The 26,514-nt window shown below is 39.5% G+C and overlaps 3 protein-coding genes across 4 annotated transcripts; all 3 read right to left on the bottom strand.

Annotated features, from left to right (window-relative positions):
• Positions 1-134: 134 nt before the first annotated feature.
• nudt12 (nudix (nucleoside diphosphate linked moiety X)-type motif 12) lies at positions 135-4,158 on the bottom strand. Its single transcript, XM_010750509.3, has 8 exons — positions 4,022-4,158; positions 3,510-3,724; positions 2,669-2,972; positions 2,307-2,580; positions 2,044-2,211; positions 1,606-1,719; positions 1,263-1,462; positions 135-666 (listed from the first exon to the last, which is right to left on the bottom strand). Exons 2-8 carry the CDS (start codon positions 3,713-3,715, stop codon positions 556-558), a joined length of 1,377 nt encoding a protein of 458 aa, XP_010748811.2. The 5' UTR covers positions 3,716-3,724; positions 4,022-4,158; the 3' UTR covers positions 135-555.
• Positions 4,159-5,112: 954 nt separating this feature from the next.
• Positions 5,113-22,726, bottom strand: LOC104934760 (solute carrier family 12 member 2). The gene is made up of 26 exons (XM_010750497.3): positions 21,868-22,726; positions 20,516-20,638; positions 20,257-20,332; positions 18,942-19,037; positions 17,799-17,938; positions 17,583-17,693; positions 16,633-16,741; positions 16,374-16,501; positions 15,517-15,601; positions 15,062-15,210; positions 11,421-11,528; positions 10,662-10,785; positions 10,469-10,570; positions 10,178-10,333; positions 9,731-9,830; positions 9,429-9,540; positions 9,136-9,276; positions 8,926-9,032; positions 8,663-8,742; positions 8,437-8,577; positions 7,942-8,055; positions 7,336-7,447; positions 7,096-7,182; positions 6,679-6,814; positions 6,526-6,593; positions 5,113-5,818 (listed from the first exon to the last, which is right to left on the bottom strand). Exons 1-26 carry the CDS (start codon positions 22,339-22,341, stop codon positions 5,683-5,685), a joined length of 3,315 nt encoding a protein of 1,104 aa, XP_010748799.1. The 5' UTR covers positions 22,342-22,726; the 3' UTR covers positions 5,113-5,682.
• A 1,802-nt stretch (positions 22,727-24,528) lies between these two features.
• On the bottom strand, positions 24,529-26,022 carry LOC109142418 (uncharacterized). Of its 2 annotated transcripts, none has more exons than XM_019276122.2 (4): positions 25,948-26,022; positions 25,527-25,635; positions 25,256-25,446; positions 24,529-25,044 (listed from the first exon to the last, which is right to left on the bottom strand). In XM_019276122.2, the coding sequence occupies exons 1-4, from the start codon at positions 25,980-25,982 to the stop codon at positions 24,999-25,001; spliced, it is 381 nt and encodes a 126-aa protein (XP_019131667.1). In that variant the 5' UTR covers positions 25,983-26,022; the 3' UTR covers positions 24,529-24,998. The 2 variants fall into 2 exon arrangements, with proteins under 2 accessions (XP_019131667.1, XP_019131668.1); XM_019276123.2 differs by having other exon boundaries at positions 25,527-25,603; positions 25,948-25,981.
• Between the last annotated feature and the right edge of the window lie 492 nt (positions 26,023-26,514).

Genomic DNA, 26,514 nt, shown 5'->3' with positions numbered 1-26,514 from the left:
AAATGTTGTGTTTACTGTAGATTTATTCACAGTGGGTGGGATTAGTTTGATATCCCAGCATAGCTCAATGTTGTTTGAACAATATGCTGATTTACAAGCAGGCATTAAACTGTACATATAACAGACATTTATTCAAATTTTGTTTATTTTATTCAGTATTGATTTTGACATGTCTTCAAATTATGTTTCAGCATTAAAATATTTCATTATGCTCTGAGTATCTGTAGTGTTGAATATGTCTGTTATCAGAAGACATAACAGAAACACTCCACTTTCACTATTTCTTCCTAAACTTATTTCATCCATCATCACACCGCAAAGTGTAAGTTCAGATCTGAGATCTGAAGTGAGTTCTTTGTCAGCTTTTCCTTTCATTTTGCTACACTTCTATTTTTGCCTTTAGCTAGAGGTGCTGTCATTCCACATACAAGCAGTGGATTGAAATGATTTGGGGTCAGTTAAAAGTAAACGCCCATCACTGTGATGGAAGTGGTGATTCCCTGGACTCACTGTCTACATAAGACTCCTTGCTGATGAAGTGCTAAGGATCGGAGGTTAGAGGTTTGAGTTCATGCCAATCCAGTGTTTGATCAGCTGGTGGGCGATGGTCTGTCTGGGAGGGACGAAGAAGGCTGGACTGGCTCCTCTGCACAGGGAGTCGATCACCTCATCAAGAAAGAAAAGAAAGTTAGATTTATCCACACTAAACACTAGCATTTTTTCATAAGGATCTCTGTTCGCACTGATACAAAATCAATTCTTTTCTTTTGGTCAAAAAACAATAAAATTGTTCACTGTAAACCTTCTGTTATCTCCCATACTCTCCATTTTCATTTCTAATGTGTTTCAATACAGACACTCAGATGATTAGTAACTCCTGCTGTGCTGCACAGAGGCGTTAATGAAATCAATATTTTATCCACACAAAGTTAAGCATGACAAATCCAAGTAATAACAGTTGTGCTATGTATTTAATTATGTATGCAATTTAAAATGGGGATAACAGATAAAGAGATGACAAAATGTTAAATCTTAATTTGACATTTTTTTATTATTACCCTCCTCCTCCTTATTGTGAACGGACAGTGACTTCTGTATAATACATGTTGTCTACTAACACAATTACTGGTTGACTATATTATATATGCTGTAAATGTAATCAGATTTTATATCTCCATGACAGCCTTTTTTACTATAATTATCATTTTTATAATTGATAGTTGTGCTCATAGTAGAAGTAGTAAAATTTGTTATGCTAGTACCTGTTGCCGTGGGAACCACCGAGCTTCTTCAATCTCGTTCTCATCCACCTTGATGTCGGTCGATATGGCAACAGCCATGCAGCCAATCATTAGGTTGGAGGGCATCGGCCACGGCTGGCAGGAGACATACTGAACCGGTCCGACCTTCACGCCGCTCTCCTCCTCCACCTCCCTCCTGACCGCCTCCTCGATCGCCTCACCTACAGGAACGTCGAAGAAAATGCATCGTCGCTGTTGGGAGATAAACCTGTGCACAGTCACCTAACTGCGAAAATAAAGATGTAACACTTGAGCTTTAGTTAAGGTAAGTCAATGCAATGCAATGTGTGTGCTTGTTTGTTACCGGGCTCTATAAATCCAGCCAGACAGGAGAACATGCCAGCTGGAAAGATCTTCTTCCTTCCCAGTAAACACTGGTTTCCATCAGGATGGATCACCAGCATGATGACTACTGGACCTGAAAACACAAAGGACCAACAGGTCTGTAAAATATAAAAAAAATTGTGGAAAATTTCCGAAAATTCCTGCAATATGGCCCTAATAATATTACCATGGTTCACTCTACATCTGATTTTATTGTAACCAATGCACTTAATCCATTAATTAATACTTATTTATTAGTAACTGCTACAGCTCTCACAAATAAATGCACATGTCAGTCAAATCTAAATTTGTACTTAAACATGGGATGTTACATTTTAAACACAGCTAATATCCTGCAGGATAACTGCTGTTGATCAAGAGTAGATAGGTGAGGTGAGGTGGGGCTGGAGTTTCGTACAGACTTGTGGATAGCAGGTGCTGTGAACACCCTTCAGGCTCCTGCAGTCAGAATTCAGACAGCTCCTCTTGTATCCTCCCTCCTCCAGCTTGGTGCTGCTGCCACATGTTGGACAGAAGCTGTAGCGGTCATGCCAGGCCAACGTTGATCTAGCCTGAGCTACAACTCCTGGAGGACAAAGAGAAGGGACATTATTCAGTAAGTTGTTCTTAGAATATTCAATCAAACATGGCAGTCATAAAAAGATCATCTATCCTCCTCACCAGCTTCTTCCTCACTGAATTTCAGCAGGTCTCTGTTGGGTAACTTCGGGAAGGAGCAGTTCTTCTCTCTGCAGAGTTTAAGAAGTGCAGCAGGGTCTTCATTTGTGCTGATGGCAAACCAAGCAGGAGGCTCCTGGACACCATCTTCTGTCTTAGAGGAGGATGAGGAGGGCTTTTTCCTCTTCTCTACTCCCAGGAAGATGAGCACAGTCGCAGGTCTCTCAAGAAGCTCTTTAACCGCCTCATATCTGAACCGACACAGCTTGGTCTCAACCTGTGAGAAGAGTTAGAATAACAATTAGTCAGACTGACCAACAACATCCCTTCCAAAATATCAGCAACATCTGCCTTCAGCCATGTACCCTTGCATTGTCATCCTCCTGAGAGCTGTTGACCATGGGGCTGAGGTTGGAGAACAGGAGATAGACTGTATCTGGGTTGTTCTGTTTGGCCTCCAACCAGACCTTGTCGGTCCTCTTCACAGCCAGCCGGTCCAGCGTCTCTCTGTTAAAGTAGTTCTCATGCTGGTTTAGGTCAGAGCCTGGCAGGACACGTTGGCAGCGGTCGTCTGTCCGGCCAAGCAGGTCTGAGATGTGTCTGTGACCCCAGAACTTGGCGATATCGAAGGCAGTGTGTGACGAACTGTTCACTGAGAACTTGTCGCAGCTTGGAGGTTCGAAGAACAGAGAAGAGATTAGTCATTTCAGGTGAAGCGAGGAGTCCGTCTATCCAAGGGTACAGGTTATGTTTGGGAAGTAGGTGGAACATAAGTTGGTTGCTATTTATTTACATACATTTATCTTAACTAAGCAACTAATCCGTTATAATTAAATAGGCCAAACTAAAGATTTAGAAATGTGGCCTGAATTTTCTTTGTTTACTCGTGCTCTAAAAACTATATCAGTATAATAAAGACATGAGACTAAAATAATACCTTACATCACACAAACAAAGTACAACATAATAAAATATAATAAAATAAGACATTAGCTACAACTATATGAACTTCATAAGGTGATAAGTAAGTTAGTTAAAGTTTGCTTTGGAGTTTTTCTGCCCCCTAGTGGCCAAAACTCTAGAAATGCAGTTTTAAAATGATACTCCACCCTCCTCCACTCTTTTTTTAATGGTCACATGACCACAATAAAGGTGAATTTAAATGTAACATTCAGCTTTCTTAGTCTTAATCTCAGTTCTCTGTACCCATGCGACAGCAGCGCCTCCACCACATGGTAGTGTCCATTGCGAGCGGCAAACATCAGCGCCGTCCAGCCGCTGTATCCCGTCTCGTTGATGAGTGAGGCGGCATTGGACAGCAGCGTGGACACCTGGGTCAGGTCTCCTCTGGCAGCAGCATCCAGAAATCTCTCCACCATCTCCTCCTTCGCACTCAGCTGGAGGCTCGTCATTCTGGCTGCCTGGATAACAAAAAGTAAGCCTCGGAGTTTAGTGTCCATTCTGGGCTACTGTAGAAACATGACATTTGACACACTGGACCTTTAAACTTTATTCTCCTACTGGTGCAAACAGCTGTTTCGCTGTAAACGTTCCCGCTGTGATATTTTCAGTGTCAACATGTAGACTTTGACTGTGCACTGTAACTGCGGAAGAGGTTTGAATCTCTTCGTCTGTCTTCCGTCTCTCCTCCACCTCGAGTTTATTTAACTTTGCCAGTTTTAAGGTGAAATATTAGAAGAAGAAGAAAACAGTCTCACCTCGGCTTCCGTTCCGTGTTGTTTTCCCGTCGTCTATCCTCGTGTTGGGTAAAAGGTGACGAGCTGCGTTCAAGAGCAACAGCGCCGAGGAACACAGCTGTGCCGCCTTCAAGCGCTCCACAACGTGTTGTATTTCCGAGTGTTACAGCGATGAAATAAGATATAAGGCGTTAGCTGTTGCTCCGTGTTTCTTTATTTACTCTTTAAAATGTTTTTAACCTTTAGTTTGTTTATACTGTCAGGTGCAAGAAACGTGCTACATAAACCATATTTGTTTTAGGATCCTTTGCACTCTGCAGCATTGCACTACTGTCTTATTCATATTCCTGCTACAAATGGTATATAAATCCATATATATATATAAACAAACTATTTTGTACAGATATATATACAAAATAGTTTGTTTGTATTTACCTGTCAAGCTCCTTGTTTTTTGTTTTTAAAACAACATTTTAATTAGATTTAAGATGAACACCAACCACTCACACATTGGCTAGCTCTTATTGAGAGAAACAAACAAAGATAATGAAGTAATACTGATCCAGTAACTATATTTCACACCAAGACGGACATCATTAATATATATTACATTGTCAGTCCAGTTCTCATAGATTAATTACATATTTATTTACTTGTACTATTCTGTTTGTTTATTTGTTTTCATATATTTCAGATTCTTTTTGTTTGTTTTATTATGTTTGTATTTATTGTACCTATCTTAGAGGTTATTTTGATACGTAGTCGGACACCCCTGTTTTGTTTAAGCTGTGATGTCTGTTGAACATTGATTTCCTTAATCAAGATGTTCAGAGCCATGGAAGATAGATTTTTCTAAGTAGCCTCTAAATGCAACACTTTCACAGACTTTGCAGCACTTTCCCCTCCCAAAGTAGTCCTGTCATGGCTGATGTTGAACGCAGCTTGCAGGCTCTGTTCTTCCAGATCAACATTGACATTTTAGTAATTACAGTAATGAAACAACAATTTAATAATTAAATGATGAAAATACTGAAATGTACTGTTATTTCATGTTCTGTTGATCAGGTAATCTTCTATTACCGTCCAGAAACAGACTTGACAGAAACAAGCGGTTTAGTTAATATTTTAATATAATAATGTACAAAATAACGTTACCAGAGATACAGTGTCTTGCTTCTTGAAACCCAGTGGGGAAAAAAATACTACTTCATTATCACACGTCACCTGAATATCAACAGACATTCTGAAATCATGATCTCATCATTCCAAATAAATAAAATTAATACTATATAATGCATATACTGTTTTTATTTTAATAAAATAAGTTATTATTTACTGTAGTTATTCAGTACTCACTCATTCACTTAAAACACACAGGAGCCAAAGAATTTGCAGCCTGTCAGCCTGTTATTGTTGAAGGTAAAAGAAACAGCCATGTAATGTGGACCGGGTTGATTAATTTGTTAATGACTGACTGAAATGGAAATACAAAATTAGACTCAAACCCTTTTTTTTTCTTTTCACAGCAGGAGAGTTTCAGATCTGTGTCACAAAACTTGAAGCATGATAATATGTCTGTTCTTGTGCAGCTGCAGGCGGTGTAATACTGTCAGATAAATACATAAGACAATAAGACACACCATGTATGTGTGTGTAGACATTTGTATGTATGTGTGTGTATGTTAGGAGTAGAAGGTAAGGACACTCTGGTGGTTTCCTCGGACCAGCAGCAGAGGTGGGAGGTCTTTGGACAGAGTTTCCAGCCAGCACATGTAGAGGGCGCTCGACACCGTTCCCTTTCTGGCCAAAGGCAGACTCCTACAGACACACACAGAGAGATTTATGTGCATATTGAGGACAGAATGAAAATTATTACAGAAAATATACAATTTGCAAACATTTTATTCATCATTACTCATCCTGGTTTATAGAAACTGGATTTGTACTCAGAGTCAAACCAGTATACTGTGCCATGTAATGGTGGGATGTAACTAAGTGCATTTTGACACATACTGTACTTAAGTACTTTTTTGATGTACTGGTCACCCCAACATCTTAGCTTGATCTTAAATTTTGCTTATCGTTGAAATCATTCTTCATGTTTCCAGTTGCTTTTATTTTTGATTATCATTATTAAAATGAAATCCATCAATCTAGTACCAGTGTTTGGTTCCATTCTGAGTTACTGTAGAGACATGGTGCTGCAACATGATGGGCTCCGTAGAAGAGTTAGTTTCAGGTGATTACGCAATAATGAAAACACAATTCTGAATATTAAATTCCATTTCTGCCAAAAGATTTCTCAAATCTGACAAACTGGTTTGTCTCTCCCTCCTATTAGGTCAAACGGCTGCCAGTCAGTGTTAGGTTATACACATTCTTCTAGTGATTAGGGTTAGGATTTAGTTTGGGAATCTGAATACTTTCCACTAATATATTTATAATATTGCTGATGATGACATGAAGGTGAAATCTGACATTGGCAATGAAAAGAACAATCTCTTCTTAAAGAGATATCCTCTTACATCACAATGAGTTTTGCTGTACTGGAGTGTTCCTTCAGCAGCTCGTTCAGTCTGATCTGACGGTTGGTCTGAAAGACACAAACAGCATCTTGTTAAACAACTGTAACATGGTGTGATTCTCAGAGCTGATATGTCTGCAGTGTGTGGGTAGACCTTGGCCTTGTAGAGCTCCAGTTCGTTGTCAGTGATCCTCCAGGGTTCCTGGGCCTTCAGCCTCTCTGCAGCTTCCTGCTCCATGTCATCTTCCTTCAGCCTATATGGCTCGATCAGCTCCTTAAAAGTCAGTTTACTGCAAAACCACACAGAGGTATCACAGCTGTAACAGCTCCATCCTTAATCAGCAATCATTTTAAGCCTTTTGTTACATTTTAAACATTTTCAAACCATTTTAAAGCCATGTAAACTATCTTTCTTTACAGTTTAAAGCCACTATGTATAGCTTTTGAAATGTTCATAAACCTTAAAGTTGAACATTTAAATAAATGATTTAAACCTTTACATAAAGCATATAAATAAATGATGATACATTTTAGTAAACTAAAGGAGCTGAGGCTCCATCAGAAGTCCTACTTGTGCTTCTTGGGTTTGGTGTTGATGTCTCCAAGGACGTTGATGTCAGAGAAGTCGATCCTGAACCTGCTGAGCAGTGTGGCCATCCTGACGTGACACACAGACCATAATGAACATACAGTACGTAGAGAGTAAAAATATACAGGTTAGCAGCATGAAAAACAGTCTAGCAGAAACAGGTTTCTATTTTCCCCCTAAGCTTTTTGTAGAGTAAATAAGATCAGAGTTCATATGACTCACGCTCGACGGTCGTGGTCGATGCGGTTGATCTTCCCACCGATGAAGACGCGGATCCTGCAGTCGCCCCACTTGCTCCTGTTGGTCAGCAGGAAGGGAATCAGCAGAGTCAGACCTGCAAACACAAACACATGTTTAGTTTAAGTCCTTCTTTTCTCTTCTGTACTGTACAACTTTTATGTACTTGTAGTTAATTATTTTCCACTACTGTACAGTATACTTCTATTCCACTGTGTTTCTCCTTTTTACTCCACTACATTTATTTGACTCTAGTTACTAGTTACTTTGCAGATTCTGATCATAAATATAATCAACAAATACACTATGTTATTATTACTATAGTATTATTTTAAGTTAAGATAAATATTTATTCAATTTAACAAATGCAAACTGCAAATTCACAAGCTTTCCTGCAGTATATAAAGTCATAGTCATAGTTTACTTTCACTTTGGGCACTTTAAGTATATTTTGACACTCAACACTTTTCTGGCAGCCTCCGACTTGTTTGCTGTGTTTCAAAGGTAATCTGACTGAGCCCAACCCAGTGACAGGCCTTAAGAATAACTACATAGAAATGATTGATCTTCTTGCTAGACATACAAACTGACCTCCATCATCAAACAGCCACCAGACATCTATGGTTCCTTTGCCCTGTTTCTTCTTAAACTGCTGGCTGGTCTCCAACAGACGCTGGTCAGTCAGACTCAGAGGAGACTTGGTCTCTGCAGCAGATGATATAACACAACATAATATGACACAAGTTAAAGAAACACTTCAACTTCCCCTGTCTTCCTGTATGAGTTGATCCAGGACAGAGATTGAGTTAAGAGAAAAGATACAACCACCAACAACACTGTCTGATTTGCATGTTTTAAATTTGATTGACCTTGGCTTGCAGTTTACGGCTGATTCTGGTCTTTTTGCTACACTAGGCTAAACACAAGCTGTACATATCTCTGGTAGAGATAAAGATAATGAGAAACCAGGAAAAATGGCGCCATTATTGAAAAGTAACACAGTATGTGAAGGCTAAGAAGGAAAAGCGTTCATGTCTGACTGTGCCACGATTACCAAACTTCCTTCATCTAAGCTTCCTCTTTTACCTCTCAAGATGAGTGGGCTGCTCTGGTTGCTGGTGGTTTTTGAAGGACAGGAGTCAGAGTCAGAGTCTTTAGCCAGACTGACAGAAACCACCACATCCTTATTCCCAATTGGAGGCTTCTCATGGGAGGACAGGAGTTCGTCTACGGGGACAAACAGGGGCATGGATACAGTACATGCCGTAGGTAGGTAGGTAGGTGTAGATTCTACAGAGAAAGACAGAGGTACCTTGTCCCTGGATGTGAGAGATATCCAGTCCATCCTGGAGCCGAAGGATCACCACTCCAAACTGCAGGTCAAAAGCGTCGCTGGAACAAAGAACAGATAATTCAGCCTATTACAAACTGCTGGATAAACTGATGTTAGGCATCCTTCTATAAATTCCAATTTATTTAACTGTGCTTCTCTGACTGTTTTCAAACGTCTATAGAGCCCAAACATAGCACGAATCCTAAACTATCCTTAAACCATGTTTACACATCAGTTCTTACTGTATTGTGTTAATATAAATCTCCACATCTCTCATGTCTCCATCACTCCAGTTGTTCTTGAAACCCATGACCAACGTGTTTGGCTTGAGACGACCCAAACCGACAGCCTGAACATGAGAGAACAGGAATGTGACAAACCGCTGACAACATATCCTTGACAGATTAACGGTTTGATGAAGATATATATCATTTTCAGCCAGGTGTTCATACCTGCAGAAGGAACTGTGTCCCGTGCCTTAGGTTTTCAGCAAAAACAGTAGTGTAAAAGGCCTTGATACGTTTTTTATTGAGCCAGCGCTGACAGCGGGCACGGTCCTGGGACAACTCTTTAAAGTTTGGTCGACGGGACACCTGAGGACACAGGCAATGATAGGAGAAGACAAAAGATGGTTTCTATCAACTACTACTGTGATAGCAGCAATCTAAACAATATACTGAACAAGTGATGATTAGGGTGAGATGTTTCCTGAAGTTAATCAGTTGATCAGTTAATCTGTACGTACAGTCCTGATGTGACCGCAGACCATGAGGCCGACGTTTTTGGTAAAAGAATGAACCAGTTGAACCAGAGCAGGGCGAGCGTTTGGATATCCAGCCAGCACCAGACACTGCGGCCTGTAAACATGGAATTCAATTGCTTACACACTTCCTTAAACCTCACACTCATGATACTCTTATCTAAAGGCCCATAAAACAGTAGTAATTGGTACAGATTTTAGCATTAGAGGGCTGACTTGGTATAAAACCTTTAAGAGCACCGTGTCTGAACCCAGGATCAAAGCCTAAATCAAACCCTCGAGCTGACCTGAAGTTTTTAATGTGGTCCTCAACTCCAGTGAGACTCAGACAGTGAGTCAGAGCCTGGTTGTAGATCAGAGCCTGAGTGGATGAACCCCAGTTCACGTCTACAGGAAACAGCACACACAAACTGATTAGAGCACTGTAGATACGTGAGCCTGAGTGAGATGATGGTGTTAAGTGTCTATAAAGTGGAATAAAAAAATCTGAATACTCTATAGCAGAGTAAGGCAAGTTTGAGTAGACGTTCTTCAACGTAATTGCACTAAAATATTCATATTTTATTGCAAAACGCGGGTTTGTTGTAGTTCTTTTAAGCAACTTTACTCTCTAGAGGTTATGATTACAATGCTTCACTTAAAAAGCTATAATTAGTTATTAATCCCCTAAATTCTTGTACTAATTGCTTGTTAGTCGTTAGAAAACATTAAATATGACATTGTTCTGTTCCTACCAGGTTTCTTGTAGCTGACGTAGATGTAGAGAGCGAGGACAATAAGCAGAGTGACCAGAGCTGCCCACCAGTTGATGACAAACATCACCACACAACACAGGATTGCTCCAGCAAGAGACACCCACATGTTGTAGTACTTGAAGCTGGGACGCCACCCTGTGATGAGAGTATGAAACAAAAAGAGCCTTGTTAGCAGGATGGTAACTCAAACTCTCACAGCATATATAAGCAGACCGCTATACAACTTTTCCTTAATAAAATGAGACTTAAATCAGTGAACGTTAAATTTACCAGGAGAGTTGGCCAGTGAGGCATGGAATACGGAGAAGTTAATGAGAGCATACGAGGCCAGGAAGAAGTTGGAGATGATAGGAGCGATGATGTTCAACTCCGCTAACAAACGACAACAGAGAGTTTCAATATTCAAGAAAAATTAAACAATGGAAGATGTGTTTGGATGGAGCAGCAACATACAACAGCTTACCAATGAGGATGAAGGCGAGGCCGATGCAGAAGGTCAGGACATAGCCACGGAGAGGCTCGTTGTTCTTCCCATAACCCTTTGCAAACACACCAAGCCCTGGATAGATGTTGTCCTTACATAGAGCCTAGAATCACATAAGCTGTTCATTCATTCATTCATTTTTTTCATTTGTGAAGTTGTTCAGAGAGAGAGAGAGAGATCACACTGACACATTGACTTTTGGTGCTGGATCAGTCTCAGGACTGCTTGGTTCAGGCTGGATCGGATTTGGGATGAAAATACAGTCCAGTGTAGTCCTAAAGTTGATTCTATGTGATCCAAATTTTGAGTGTGAAATTTGCAAAAATATATATCAAGGTCCAGCTTCTTATTGGTGATGGGACCTAAGCCATCTCCATGGCAACTGAGAAAACTTCATCCACTGATGAAAGGCATGAGGTGCTATTGAAAAGTAGAAAAAAAGCTAGTAAGTTGAACTTGAGTTAGAGAAGCAAGCTTGTGTTGGCTCAATCCCTGAGAATGGCAGAAAAAATGCTGAAACTGAAAAGCAGCACTTCCTCAACAACCCCATCAGACTGTGGTTGTACCATAACTATGCTCAGGTGATCAGGGTCTTCCTCAAAAAGAAACTCCCCCGATATAAATAAAAGCGAGAAAAAGTTCAATTTATAATGATTGTTAAATGTTCTACTTGTGTCTGTGTAAATGTTGCTGTTGGTTATTGAGTAATAAATAAGTTTGAAGATAAAGATTTCTGACCTGGAAGACCTTGGGCGCACTGACCAGCGAGGCCAGAGCCGAGGACAGAGTGGCTGAAAAAATCCCTGCAGAGATCAGAGGACCAAAGCCTGACACCAGACTCATCATCTGGACAACAAACACACACACACACACAACACACCTTTAAGTTCACATTGACCAATTACAAAACACTCATGGTTTGTTAAGAAGTCACATGACTCAAGTAGTTTGTATATTTGGTGGAACTGTGAAGCCATCCTTCCAAGTGAGACATTATAGTATTTTGGGGGGTGGGAGGTCTTATTGTATTTAACCCCTAATCCTCTGCTAAAGCAGAGCAGCAGGTCCAGCAGCTCAGCCATATGCAAAAAATAAAATATCTTATCAAGAGTGCAGGAACCAAAATGTCAAGTTTAAGTTCATTGAAATACAACGTATAAGTCCCCCACCCCTTTGTGTTTGCGGGTACAATCAGATATTGTGTGCAGTTAAAAATATTGTTTTCTAAATCTTTCTCAGAATTTGTCACAATCTGCCTCACAGGGACGTGTGTGTTATCACAGTCAGTCACAGCTTTCTCTGAATATGACAGCACTTCTGAGATTTTGAAAGTCGTATGGTCTGAAGCAGCCTCGACTCAACCCACTGAGCTGAGACACATTTATCAGTAGTATAAGCAGCACTATGCAGAGAGGATAACTGGAGTGAGCGGCTAACCCAAGTGGTAACCTGAAGCCAATGCGGAAGTAACAACAGCTGCAGTTCATCGAATGGCCCGCTTGAGTCTGGCTACAGAACATGTCAATCTCCGTAAGCCCCCATATTAAAATGTCCAACTTCACAGCAGAAATAAACATGTTTGCAGCCTAGACAATAAAACAGTTTTGGTCTCTATAACTAATTTCCTCATTCATAACAGCTGAACTCAGGCTGAATTTTTATAGAACTTACTTATTAAAATTACATTAAGGCTTAGAATTATGCACAATTAAGAGCATGGTTGCTTTGATTGACGGGTGCGTGCTGTTACAGGTGGCTCGTATAAGCACCCAGGCATCATTCAGCCCACCTCAAGTCCACTGACAATGCCCATTATTAGACTAGCTGTGAAGCAGCAGAGGCAGAACAGCCAAGGTGGCTGTGGCCAGAGATACGACACTCTGAGCTTCAAGCTTCTTCAGAAACCTGTAGTGATATCACAGAGACTACAATCATATTTTATGTAGTTTATGAGCTAACCCAATGCTGTAGCGCAGTAAAAGGTTCCGACAGTGTATTTTATTTTTTAAATTAGATGTTCATTCTTGTTTTTTCCCAAACAAGCTGAACATGAAAATCATCTTATAACATGAATATTTTTATTACTGACTGAACTGAAGAACAGAACACAGCTCTGTTTTTTAAAAGTCATCAACACCTACCAACATTATGTGAAGCATGTTAGCATGTAAGAGGATGAGAGACACACACAGATGTTGGATTTATTCACATCTGTTCTCTGCTAGATTTTAGTGTGAGTGTAAAATTATGTAATTACAATATAATAAGAATGAAACAAGAACGAGTGTTTCTGTCGTTTGTAGCAAATGATGAGATTGTGAATTTGTGTCAGTGATATCAGTGTCAGTGAGCTGTGTGTATGTGCGTACATGTGCATGCATGCGTGTCTGTATATGTGTGTGTGTGTGTGTGTGTGTGTGTGTGTGTGTGTGTGTGTGTGTGTGTGTGTGTGTGTGTGTGTGTAGGTGAATGTTGTCAATGCTCCCATTGAGCTCCGGCTCCAGCCAGCGAGAACCTTGTGACTCAAAACAACAGTCACTATTATCACTGCTGCACTTTGTTTGGGAACAGCTCTGTCTCTTTCTCTCACACAGACACATGCACAGACACGCACAGACACACACACACACACACACACACACACACACACACACACACACACACGTATACACACACACTGGAGGCATCAAGGAACACATGCAGCGAAACAAGATCACAGCAGCGGTCTGACACGATTCTCACTTGTGTTTAACAACCACAACAGAATCCGCAGGGGTTTTGACAAAGAGTTTGTTAATGGGCTTAACTTATTAACCTTGTTTCTATTGTTCCATTAGAAATATACATCCAGTGAGCAGAAGTAGTTGTTGTTCCATCAGAATCATAAATCAATATTGTGGAGAAACCAAATGTGAGTCTGTAGATTAAGAAAAAATGTTTGGATCCGAGACAGAAAATAGAACACTACTAAATAACTGTGTTAGCAGCTCAAAATACGCTTGCATTGAAACCGAATTATACAGTATGGGTCTTTATGATGCAAAGGTAATTCAAGTAATATCAGTTATAGTAAATGGATCTAGTAGTCCATCCATACAGACAATGTTGTCAAGGTAAATTGACTGAACTTGGACCTGGACACGGAGTGAATGTGATGAAATTCCTGCTTTTATGGAGCGTTGATGCATGTCAACGATGGGAAACGGGACAGTGTCGTATCCTGACACTGCATCACAGCCAGTGTGTGGGCTTCCATAGAAAACAATAGCTGTGGGTGATTTGATGCACGTCACACTCTGCCAAGTGTGTGTTAGCCTTTATGTAACACAAATTCCTGAGCTAGTCTGAGTGCTTTGAGTGAAATAAACATAAACGCCTCTACCTGATTTCTCATCATGCTCACAATACAAAATGTAATTATTCATTCTCTTTTGTCTTAATATCTACTGAAAGCATCAATATTTATATTGTCAGGGATTCCATGTGGCCTAGCTGAAATTAAATATAATATTCATTAATGTTTTGACCATGGGTTCTCTTCCACAGAGTCACGGAAGACTCAGAGCCAGAATTTTAGTGCATTTTGCTGCCATAATCTTTCTCTTTCATGCTAGGTAGGAGAGGGGGAAATAAGGGGGTTGCAACCCACAGCTACACCACTAGATGCCACTAAATCCTACACACTTGTTAAGGCACAAACCTTGTACTATAACCAAAACATAACCCGCAACTTGTTTGAATCATCATTCCCTTCCTCTTTTCCCATCTCTCTTCTTATCTCCTGTCACCTCTCTACTGTCTACAATCAGTCAAGTCAAAAATAACGCCAAAATACTGCGACCACATCAAGTGTTTGTTTAAAAATATCAGATCTTGCCAACTTGGAATTCCTAACATCACAGAATGAAGGGGAGTTGAAGTCAAATGTTTCATTTACTAACCAACATGTCATATGTACACAATTTTGTAACAAAAATGACCTCTTGGTTCAAAATGATCTAACGTAAAATCAGTGAGGTCATTTCAAATAACTCAATATAAGGAAGGAACTCACATTCAGTCATTAAGATCACCATTAACCTCACTAAAGCAGAAGATATTTTTCTTGGGGTCCACACAACACACAAAATTTGCATGATAAAACTCAAATCACATTTAAGCACATCACAAGATTCAACCACAGACAATTAAGACCATGGTTTGTTGGCTGTTTGGGTATGATGTTGAAGATTGTCCTATTGTGAATCTAGTGAATCAGATGCCCCCACCCTGCTTGATTTAGTGAACACTCACAGATTATTCCAGTATTTTAGTGAAATTATTTTTTCTCAAATCTAACCCTGAACTGAGGGTCTGGCATTGTGAGCCGCATGTGTTACCTGGAAGTCATTCATCAGGCCGTACTGACAGCCTCCCTCCTTGCAGATGGAGAAGTCGTAGCCCAGTGTGCAGGCGGCATCGGTACAGTTCACTGTGTCGCTCACTGTGTCATTGTGGTCCCCGGTGGCATCCCTGACGACACAGGAGCCTACAGAAGGAAAAACCAAAATAATTTGACATTACTGTAAAAACTGTCAGTGAACAGGAGCCATCCACTGGTTGATCTGATTCCATTTTGTTCCCATTGCATTCTGCATGCATTTACAGCTGGCATTAACATGTGTTTATCCTTATCCAGACAACATGCCAGGTGTAAGTGAGAGCCCAGTCTGTCTTTCCCCAGGACAAAGAAAAATATCTAGAAAAACTCAACAAAGTAGAGCAAGCAGAATTAGAGTAGTTGTAAGAGTTACTTACAAGTTGATAAGTGTTAAACATCAGTGTATAATATTACCTGCAGAGATAGCAACAGCTACGTAGGTGATTCCTGTGATGAGGATGGCCAGCAGCGTACCTTTAGGGATAGCTGACTGAGGGTCCTTAAGATGGAGACATTATGAGATTCGGAGTTATTGTCTGTTCCACTGACTTATTGTGGTTACAGCAACAACAACAACAACAACAATAATAATATTAATAATAATCAGAAAGAGAGCAAAATAAATGACTAATTAATCAATAAATAGTTTTCTTGTTGTAGTCTAGAGGGAAAAATCATCTTAAATCAATTTTATGTCATAGATAGCTAGTGAAGACATTTTAGTACCTGTCTGCAGTCTTTTGACTGTAAACAGAGGTGTAGAATAAATATTGCTTTTTCACAGTTGACCCAAGAAAGAATTTGTGTGTTCTTCAAGTGGTCAAAACGAGTAAAAATTCAAAAAAGTAAAAATTCTAAGCAAACTCAGAAGGCCAAAGATCATTGGATGAAGCAGAGATGTAGAGTTGTGTGTCATCTGCATATCAATGGAATCAGATGTCATATTAGCAGGTAATAGAACCTAATCGGCAGCATGTAATGAAAGAAAATGCCCTGCACATTGGGACACACCACAAGAAATATTTAGTCATTCTCAACTTCCCAAGGAAACAAAGTAGTCTCGACCTATTAGGTAAGACCAAAATGAGCCTACTTAACAGCAAGATGAGAGATATAACTGTTGGATGTCAAGAAAAGAAGATATTTCAGAATGATTTTGAAGTTCTTCTTTTGAGTGGTGCTTTCTTTATTTCTTTCTACATCAACTGTCAATCATATGCAAATTGAGGGTCAAAATACACTTTATGTAACATGCAAAATGTAAAACTCACAGAGAGGTCTCCAGAAATGTTGGCTCCTGCCAAGATCCCAGTGGCTGCAGGGAAGAAAATAGCGAACACTGAGAAGAATGTCTCGTCCTTTCTGAAGTCTGGACCCAGATTTTCGAAGAGAATGGCACCTGTAGGAGAGAACAATGGAATATGTAGGCTAGACTTTTAATTCAATTCTATTGTTAAAAAAATGTCAGACCGGAGACATTTTTGACTGATTCAATCATAGAATAGACTAAAGAGCAGAGTGCAGACTGACTGTGGTAGCCGAAGAATCCTTTGGGCTCTTTGGCTTCTGTTGGCATGAAGCTTCCTATAAAGTAGTTAACAATAGCTGCCAGCAGGATCACCAGGAGGACAATCTGAGCCTGATTCACAGAGAAGACAGAAAAATAGAAAGAAATGGGGAGAGGGTTATAAGTAAGAGACACTGATATTTTGATGTTCTTAGATAAAAAGAACCCTACTAATTTACTTAAAATAACACGAGCAATGTGTTTGAATTTGGGGAGCTACTATAGGCCTACACCTGGAGAGAATCACAGATCACGGTCCTGGCGGTAACTCTTACACAGATTGCATTATGATTTTTTATTAAACATAATGTGCCTTGAATTTGTAAATTGCACATAGCATGTTCATACTTAACCACTTGGCTAATTGTCTGACTGGCTTATGCCAGGACACAGCTGTGCTTTGAGCTAAATGCTAACTGCAGCATGCTGACATGATCACATTGACAGTGCTACATGCTGATATTTAGCAGGTATAATGATGTTCACCATCTTAGCTTTGGTAGTATGCTAACATTTGCTAATTATGAAACATGTACAGCTGAGGCTGATGGGAATATCATTGGTCTTGCAGGTATCTCATCATAAATCAAAGCATTGGACAAATTAAAGTGAGAGGATTGCCATAGTTATTGCATTTCACCCTGAGCAGACCATGAATGTCCGATATATGTCAATCCTTATATCATATATATAATTCATATATAATTTTTGAGATATTTTTATTAAAAACTACAAATGGGAACAGCCCTGTAGCCAGGATTTTATACAGAGGTTATGAGTCCAAATCAAATGTATTTGTTTGCAAAAAATGACAAACATGTTCCATAGATTCAAGGAAGTAGAATGAAATTATTTAAATGTCTTTGAGATGTCAGCAGAGGATTCTAGGTGGATTATTGATCCACAATCTTACCTTGGCTTCCCACTCCATCCCAGCTACAGAGATTCCCAACAGCAGGATGATGGTCAGAGTCCCAACTATACGGATGTCATTTAGCTCATCAGTCATCAGAGCATCAACATCCTGCAACCAACAACCAGAGCAGGGACAAGAGCAAAATCAGAATCAGTGATCAATAGACAGATAGACAGACAGATGTATGAATGGTTATACCAAAGTAATTCTCACATTGAGCATCTCAACGACTGTCTCTGCGAAGCCTACGACATACATGGCCACAGCCACGGCATTGGCAAAGGCAAAAATTAGACCGATTGAGCCCCCGAACTCCGGCCCCAGGCTCCTGGAGATCAGGTAGTATGCACCTCCTGGACAGCAGTGACACACAGCATTTGTCATTATTACATCATGTGGTACTGGTTAACTTTAGAGATTAATTATAGTTCTCAGGAACTTTATAACAGGGTTCATTTTCCTTAATTTGATGATGTTTCCTATCAATAGTTCCAAGAAAAATATGCTCTCCCAAAACAGGACTAAATATCTTTAGATTTAGAGTTATGTGAGATCATATCTTTGTGACCTTGCAGGGCTGGACAAATTGGATGGCTGTCTAAAGCACTCCACCGGGTCTGAAAATAAAGTTTCTTGTCTGTACAATAATGTGTAGAGTACAGCCCCAACTACAACTAACATTATTAAGGCAGAATGGGAAGCAGAATTGGGTTAACAGTTACCTGAGGATATCTGGGACAAGAGTCTGAAATATATACATGCATGTCCGATTATTACACAACACCTTTAAGGTATTGCAAGGATTGCACTATAATTACAAAAATTACCCAAATATTTCTGGAAATCTCATCAGTGTGATAAATATGGCTAAACAGAAGTGACCTTATTACACAGATACGCCCTATAATCAAATCTGCAGAACTACTGAATAGATATTTAGATTATTTTCAAAGATATAAGAGGTGGAGGAAAAACCTGACTCAGTATTAATTACCTTAGGAATATCAACTACTTAGCCCAACTACTTTTAGTAGTTGGGCTAAGTAGTTGAAAGGCACAAAAGGTCTTGTGATAACATCCGAAATGACTTAAAGACACTGGTGCATTTATATACACTGTTTGGTGATAACAGAAGAGATCAGCACTCTGCTAGAATCTTCTAGTTATTACTAGTTATTATCTAATATATTCTGTAGATTGAGCTGAAAGTCTGAACAAATGGCAATATATTTGCAAAAACCTCTATATTATTGTTTTATCAATCCCCAAATCATCTGTATTTCAACTGGGTGATAAACTAACCAAACATCAGATAACATTTTCAAAATAAAAGCTTGTGTACAGATGCTGTCTTACCTCCACGTACGAAACCATTGGTTGCTATAGCACTGGTAGACAGACCAGTGATCGTGGTGACCAGAGTGGCCATCAGAATGATCGCAATGGTCAGTCCTATTATATGCAAACAAACAAACAAACAAACAAACAAACAAACAAACAAACAAACAAAAACAGGTCACAGATACAGAAGATTTTAATGAGATTAACTACCTAATAGGTTGATAGCATGCAACTTTCCTCCATTGCTGAACTACTATATCTGAAGTATTAAAATAGATTACTTCTTTTATTTCAAGTCATCTTCCTGGCTAAAGTAATATGACCATCACAAAACTTACATACATTAACATTACATTAATAACATTAGTCAAACAGGTGGAAATAGTGCATTTGTTGGGGACCTTTTTCAGCAGTGGATTACCCCACATTTAGTGCCCTACTGAGTATTTGGGGCAACAGGACAGTGTATATGTGATTGAGTAATGTGCAACAGTGTGGCTAACTAATGTATTTGGATAGTTTTTTGACAACAACCTAGCTCTTTGGCACAGATGACAAAGATAAAGCAGGTTCTGATACACAAACAATACTTCTTAGCTGAACACATTCATTGTTGGTTTGGGTCTGCACAATGGGTCATTTGTTGATAAAGAAAATAAATATATAGTGTCTTTAAGATAGAGCCTATCCTTTAACTCTTACATACTGTTTGGGTCAAAATGGACCCATTTTGACATTTGACAGCGGTAAGAATAGACTTACTTTCAAGACTTAATCAGATTTTCCACGATAAGGAAGCTGATAGTGATTTGGAGGAGGATGAGTCAGTAAGTAGGGACAGTGTCTAATGGTTGCAATTGTTATACGTGGTTATATTATAATAGTTCCAGAATGTTCTTGCCATTTTCACTATCAATACAATCTATTTAAATCATTATGACTGTTATGACTGTGTTCATGTCTTGGGTAAAACATGTATAATGTGATATGGGTGTTTTTTGTCCAAAGACGAGTGGTGTAGAACCTAACAAATACACTCTCATGCTACCTAAATGATAAATTAAGGAATAGTAATGAATCTATTAATGTCAGATAGGCTTTTTACATATTCTAAATAGATCTGTAGTTCAAAATTTGGTGTGGATTTTCTTGGACCAAGTCCATACTGTGAAATGATATAAACAGTTTGTAAGGGTTGTAAGTACTGTTGCTTCCACATTAAACATCTACTGAGAAAATCTTTGATTGGCTAGACTGTAGGCAGGAGGCTCTGTGAAGGTGACTGAGCTTACACTTCTGCTAAAGTCGAACTTGATTTATTTGTACCAACCTATTCCAGCCTGTCCGACAATCCAGGACATTCGGATGAAGAGCATCACACCCCAGATATTCAGCATGCAGCGGACCTACAACACACACACATATATTTTAAGATGGGACTGAAAGTTAGATTAATAAAACTACAATTGAAAAACAGGGTGTAGTCCTCTCCCTGATTAATAACATTTGTTTGATCAGATCATATTAAACGTCACAGAGAGAAACAGAGGAATGCTCCTTTAACATTTGTCCATGTACATAACACTAACCAAGACTCCTTTGACCCAACCAAACTTGACAGTTCCTCCCTTTGCCTCCTTTGCCGCCAAGGCCGCTGCCTCCTCAGCTGCTGATGGCTCCTCTCCATTAGCGAGACCGTCCTCAAATGGCTCCTGACAATCAGTGACAGCCAAGAAGGAAAAGAGTGAAAGACAGGCAAGACAAGAGGCCGACAGGTGAGTAACAGAGATGAAATGAAATGTTGATGAAACTTGTTGAATGGAAAATCAATATATAGTATCTAAAGTTTGAACATCAATTTTGTTTCATTGTTTTATTATATTTGATTAAATTATAGTAACAAAGATTTGTGGGTTATAAAGTGTATATCATCATGTGCTTACAATTATAAAAACAGCTGTTTTTTTGACATGTTGGCTCTGGTAACTCACAGTGTTTGAGGGTGCTCAAATCCATTTTAGATGAATAAAAAACCAAAATACCAATTTAAAACCATGAAATTAAATGCAGTTTCTTTATCTATCTGCTATGCTGAAAATTATATTTAATAAATAAAATATTTCACATTTAAAGTCATCACACTGAGAGCTCAAATGTCACCCAACGTCAGAACTAACTGCTTTCTATCAGTGCACAATGTACGCCTGTATGTATGTTACAGCTACCTAGTTGTATCAGAGGAGTGGGAGCGTGGCAGGGGATGCCTGCAAGGTCATGACAGGCAGCATTGTATGTGTGTGTGTGTGTCTGTGTGCCTTTGGGTCAAGCCTCCAGTGATGTCACTGAGCCCACTCAGGGTCTGTCTGCTGGGAGGGAAAAGAATATGTTCTGTTTGCTGAAATAACTGTCAGAAATAATAACTACACACTGACTGCAAACCTCAACTAAACTCGGGAAAACATGACGTTCTTTAAAAGAGGAGTAGGATTGAGTGGTGTACATAGTGGACTCTGTGGAAGAGGACCTGTGGCATCTGTAGATATGTAAATTTCATTATAAGGTAACAAAAGAGATATCAATTCTTATTTTTAGGTGATTATACACTAATAAAAACAAAATTCTGTCATATTCTGTAAATAGGTTCCCCTGAATCTGACACACTGGACCTTTAAGTTAAGGCACAATACATCCAAGTGAAAAAACTATAAAATCATCAGAGGATGTACAGTGTGCAAAATACTACATTCCTCTCACTACAATATTTCTGCAAGTGTGTTTGTGTTATTTAAGAATATTTGACATAACGTACAATATGAACTCACTAATACTACTTACTACTAATAAAAGTTTCTAATATTCATAATATTCCCAGTGGAGAATGTTGCTTTTCCTGTCAAGTTATTTTAAGTGATGGATGTAAGACAGGGTTTCTTTTTGTTACTTTATCGAGTTCATCGTGCAGCTCCGACAGCGATGGTCTGGTCAGTTTCTCCCCAAAAGGCGCAGCAGTCTGCCGGTAAAAGTCAATGTTGGGCACAGCGTCTATGGTGTTGTGTCCGAAGGTCCTCATGTAGTAGGTGTTGGAGTGGGAGTCGGAGATGTGCGTGTGTCCCGTGCCCGTTGAATGGAGGCTGACTGAGTCGCTCCTCGCTGTATCCGGCTCGTGGGACACATCAGGTGGGAGCCCGATGTCCATCGCGCTGCCCAACGCGCCAGGATCCAGAAACCCCACCACCTTGAACCGGCCTTTGGAATCTTCAGGTGGCTTGGATCCATCAGTGGAGGTCGGGGCAGGAGCAGAAGTCGGGGCTGTGGCCGGAGTTGGTACTCCGGATGATGCTTCTGTCACCACATCCACCTGGAAACGGCTCTGAGCGGAGCCGCCGCTCCTCAAGGACGGCTTCTGTCCCGACATGTCCGCCCAAATAGACGATACAACTCGTCCAAAGAGTCACTAATGCACCGTAAGATAAACTGTTACCGTGAAATAAACACCTGTTCCAAAAGTGGGGATGTCCAGGCAACAGCGCCGCAGCATTTAGTACCAAGCAGTCTGAGCGGAGACACACAGCCGCAGAGACACAGAGAAATAAGTCACAAATTAAACATTTAGATACAAAAGTTACGCACAAACAGTCATATACTCCACGGCTGTCCTCTTGTCAACTTTAACTACTGGATGCACCAGGACGCACGACAGAGATCTGTGCGTAATGTGCGTAAAGGACACCAAGTCCTGTTCTCTCTTTCACTGACTATCTCTCAGTGTCTTCTCCCTCTATCCATCCACGAGTTGGCAAGCGTGTCGTCCCCTCAGATTGTGAACAATGTATTGTCATCTCTCTCTCTTTCTCTCTCTCTCTCTCTCTCTCTCTCTCTCTCTCTCTCTCTCTCTCTCCTCCTCCTCCTCCTCCTCCTCCTCCTCCTCCTCTCTCTGGGCTCTCGAGACATCCCAGCATGTCAGGAATACGGCACAGAGGAGGAGGAAGGAGAAAAAATGATCGGTGGATCGGTGTCCATTACGCATCAAAATTTGGCACGCGTCCTGGCGCATCCAAGTCGTGACAAAGAGAGAGGAAGAGACAGATAGAAAACAGAGATTTTACCTCATAAAGTTTAGGTAGAACATGGAACATGAATCTGTTGTCATACGTTTTGGAAAACACTTGACACTTCAAATAAAACCATCAGAAATATAAACATTAAACCCAGTGTGTGTGTGTGTGTGTGTGTGTGTGTGTGTGTGTTGTAGCATAGACAAAGAGATTTGTCATCACGGCTGGTGACACACTGAGACATTCACACAGAGGCCAGGCCAGAGAGGCGAGGTGTGCGTGTGAGTGTGTGATTAGCATAAGGAACAACAGCTACTTTCTCTGTCGAAGTGCTTGATGCTGAAGCCAAACACTGGACAATAAATACAGGGACAGACCAGTTGAACAGTTTAACTAGTTTGACTCTATTCAACTTAAATGTTAAGACTATATACATAATGACGTCACCGGTTTACGTTGCACACGGATACTTCTGATAATTTGACGATGTTTGACTTGAGTTAATTACACAATTTTTTTTTTTAATTTAATTAAAATGCTAACCCTAACACTATTATTATCTTATTGGACACTTAATAAAACAAAGTAGATGTAGAATTAACACTGAATGCAATTTGAATCAATCAACATTTAATTCAAACTATTTATATTTCTTCTTGTTTTAAAAATATTTTGATCAAACACATAAAATCCACTCTGTGTTCTTTAATTATTTATATATTACAACACTACAGAGAGCAAAAGAAAATATGCTCTGAAAATATTAAAGCAACAACACTGAGGCAGCTCTGTTCTGTGCTCATGTTCTCCTTCAGACTGTCAAAATAATACTTACTTACTTACTAGAGACATGGTTTGATATATTTCAGACCTGATATACAGGTGTTTGTTCTCACAAAACTTGGCCCTAGGTAAGATTTACAAACACTGACACCCTGTGGTGAACGTGGATACTGCAGAACCAGCCTGTAATTCAGTCTGTCATATTTTATATCTCACATAGAACAAAGAGCAGGTAGGTGGAAGAAGGAACACTGATACAGGTACACTGTAAGAAATGTGAAAAAGTGCCAAACCATGACAGTAAAACACTGTGAAATATGCCATGAAGTATGACTGTTTTTCTGTATAGTTAAACACAGTCACATTTCAAAACCTTTATTTATGTGTTTTTGTAGTATTTATATTGTAGTATTTTATATTAGAGACTTTTAATTATACAGTAAAACACTGTAATATTTGAATGGCATATTTTCTGCTGTCATGGTTTGGCAGTTTTCTAGTCTACAGACATACAGACAAATATGGAATAAAATGCCATGTACTAATATCCTTTTACTGAAATATTAGAAAAAGCTGTACTGTATTTATTACCGTAAGATTCTGGCAACCACAGCAGCCAGTTTTTTACTGTAAAAACAACAGTTTTTATTTTACAATGTAGAAAAGAGAACTACATATACTATTTGAAAAGACACCTTTTAAAATTTTGTATACACCTTTCCTATTTGTTTTACTGTCTCAAATGTCTTGATAAAGTGTCTCTGTACTTTTGCAGCATTCATTTCATTGCATATATTGCATACCACTTTTCTATACATTTGTGCACATTTATCTCGTACAAGTTTTCCATCATCTGTATTCTGAAGCTTTCAGGTTTGGATTTTTTTTATAAATTATTGACATCTAGTGGTGACATGAAAAGAAAGCATGAAACTGAAAAACTAAAATAGCTCGATTAAATTAGTCTAGTGTTTGGTTTGTCCTTTTTGGGCTACTGTAGAAACATTTTTCCAGTGATTACGTACTAATGAAAACATAGTTATGCATATACATTTTCTGCTGTATTCTTTAAATAGAGCCACACCTTCAATATAATGTTATTTATTCAAAATAGGACAAATTAATCTTTTGCAAGCTAATTAAAGGATCACATATCTGCTTAAACAATATTAAATGCACAGATGTGATGAAAACAATAGCCACTCAGGTTTATCAGTATTTGTGTGATGTGTCTTCAGGCTTGGTAGAGTTGTCTGGTTGTCACCACAGAGCTGTTGTACCTGCAGGAAAACAGAAAATGTAAAAAGATGTAATCATCTCCACAAGTGAGGAGTGACGAATATTTCATTTTATTCACGACTGATTTGTTATCAGTCAATCAATCATGCCTCACAGGTAAACAGATCCTCAGAAATCTTTATTGAAAGTGACCAAACTTCACTTTTCTCTTGACACCACCTGAAAGCAGTATCAGTCTCTGAGGTGTTTTACCTGGAGAAGTGGGAAGAGTGATGAGCTATTAGTCCAGTCTGGCTGAGAAGGGCAGACGAAGAGGGGGACGGGGAGGAGGATGAAGAGGTGGAGTGGTGGGTGGAGTTCTCACTGTGGCAGAGACGCTCTCGGCCACAAAAACACAAAGACTCCTCAAGAGGAACCACAGGGATCCCAGCTAGAGCTGCGTTCTGACACACACACACACTTAGACATTGAATCTGACTAAGCAGTTTGCAGTGGTGTGTTTGTTTCCTTTCCTGTTTTCTACCTTCATCAGGAGCCTCTGGTTCTTCATGTCCTGTTTCCATGGCATCACATAAAGTTTGGGGATCATGGGATGACGTCCTGAGAATGTTGGGATGTGGGAGCAGGATCGCCTCAGAGTGAACATGTGAAAACTTAGTTTACTTTTAAGGCACTGGGGACAAACCTTTGGCTTCAAATGAATACAATAATATCTGTGTCATGGTAATCAAACATTTATATTTAGTTAAAGAACTGTAATGTGTCTCCAGGATTAAGACAATTGCACTCATCTGATCAAAACACACTACAGAAGTTTTATTTCTTAGAAGTTTTATTATTTTAAAACCCAAGTAAGAATGTCCACATCACATCTATATGCATTTTAATGCCGATTTGACAGCAACATTTCTGTTTTCAGTATAAAAGTCAGAAACATTACTCACTCATGTTGGTGGGAGCTCCCTGCTGTACTAGCCATGTTTGTTGACTGTCGGGGTCACCTTAGAAACCTCCCAGTGCATGGTGGGTATAGTGGTTAGGATTACAAGAAAAGACTCTGAGAGTGAATCAGTGGAGTGTTGGTTCAAACTGACAGGACTGACTGTTGAAATAAGGGTACAATTGAGCATCAACAGATCAAAGAATTTCATAAAGGGTCATTACATTTTTACCACGATACTGGTGTTGCATTTTTATGTGTTTTTACTCCAACAGCTGCTCATGAGCCCTCGAATGTAATCTGAAGCAGCATGGCAGTGTTCCAAAAGTGATTTGTGTCTTTTTTATAGATTTAATGAAATGGTCACCTCTTGCCACATATTGATGTCAGGATTTATGTTTGCCATTTGTGATCTAAATGCATCAGCTTTAAGAAGATAAAAAGCTAAATAAACACTCTGATCACCTCACCTGAGGTGTCCAAATTGTCCAGTCGAGATTCCAGAGTTTCAATCGTGACAGATGTTGGCATGAATTATATTTACATGTCTGAAATAGCGAAGTTACAGCAG

This window comes from Larimichthys crocea, chromosome III (assembly GCF_000972845.2).
Source record: "Larimichthys crocea isolate SSNF chromosome III, L_crocea_2.0, whole genome shotgun sequence".
NCBI classification, from domain to species: Eukaryota; Metazoa; Chordata; class Actinopteri; family Sciaenidae; genus Larimichthys; species Larimichthys crocea.
Note: the sequence above shows the minus strand (reverse complement) of the source record. Positions and strands in the feature narration are given on the sequence as shown.

What these genes read in the sequence shown, in the direction of transcription:
- LOC109142418 (XM_019276122.2), bottom strand. Translation starts at nt 25,982, where the DNA reads ATGGCTAGTACAGCAGGGAGCTCCCACCAACATGA. An exon ending in GGGAGCTCCCACCAACATGA is followed by an intron (nt 25,636 to 25,947) that starts GTGAGTAATGTT and finishes GTTCACTCTGAG; the next exon opens with GCGATCCTGCTCCCACATCC. An exon ending in ACCAGAGGCTCCTGATGAAG is followed by an intron (nt 25,447 to 25,526) that starts GTAGAAAACAGG and finishes TGTGTGTGTCAG; the next exon opens with AACGCAGCTCTAGCTGGGAT.
- nudt12 (XM_010750509.3), bottom strand. Translation starts at nt 3,715, where the DNA reads ATGACGAGCCTCCAGCTGAGTGCGAAGGAGGAGATGGTGGAGAGATTT. An exon ending in GAGGCGCTGCTGTCGCATGG is followed by an intron (nt 2,973 to 3,509) that starts GTACAGAGAACT and finishes CGAACCTCCAAG; the next exon opens with CTGCGACAAGTTCTCAGTGA. An exon ending in ATTCAGTGAGGAAGAAGCTG is followed by an intron (nt 2,212 to 2,306) that starts GTGAGGAGGATA and finishes TTTGTCCTCCAG; the next exon opens with GAGTTGTAGCTCAGGCTAGA.
- LOC104934760 (XM_010750497.3), bottom strand. Translation starts at nt 22,341, where the DNA reads ATGTCGGGACAGAAGCCGTCCTTGAGGAGCGGCGGCTCCGCTCAGAGC. An exon ending in TGTCGGACAGGCTGGAATAG is followed by an intron (nt 19,038 to 20,256) that starts GTTGGTACAAAT and finishes TGCATATAATAG; the next exon opens with GACTGACCATTGCGATCATT. An exon ending in AGCTGTTGCTATCTCTGCAG is followed by an intron (nt 15,211 to 15,516) that starts GTAATATTATAC and finishes TTCCTTCTGTAG; the next exon opens with GCTCCTGTGTCGTCAGGGAT.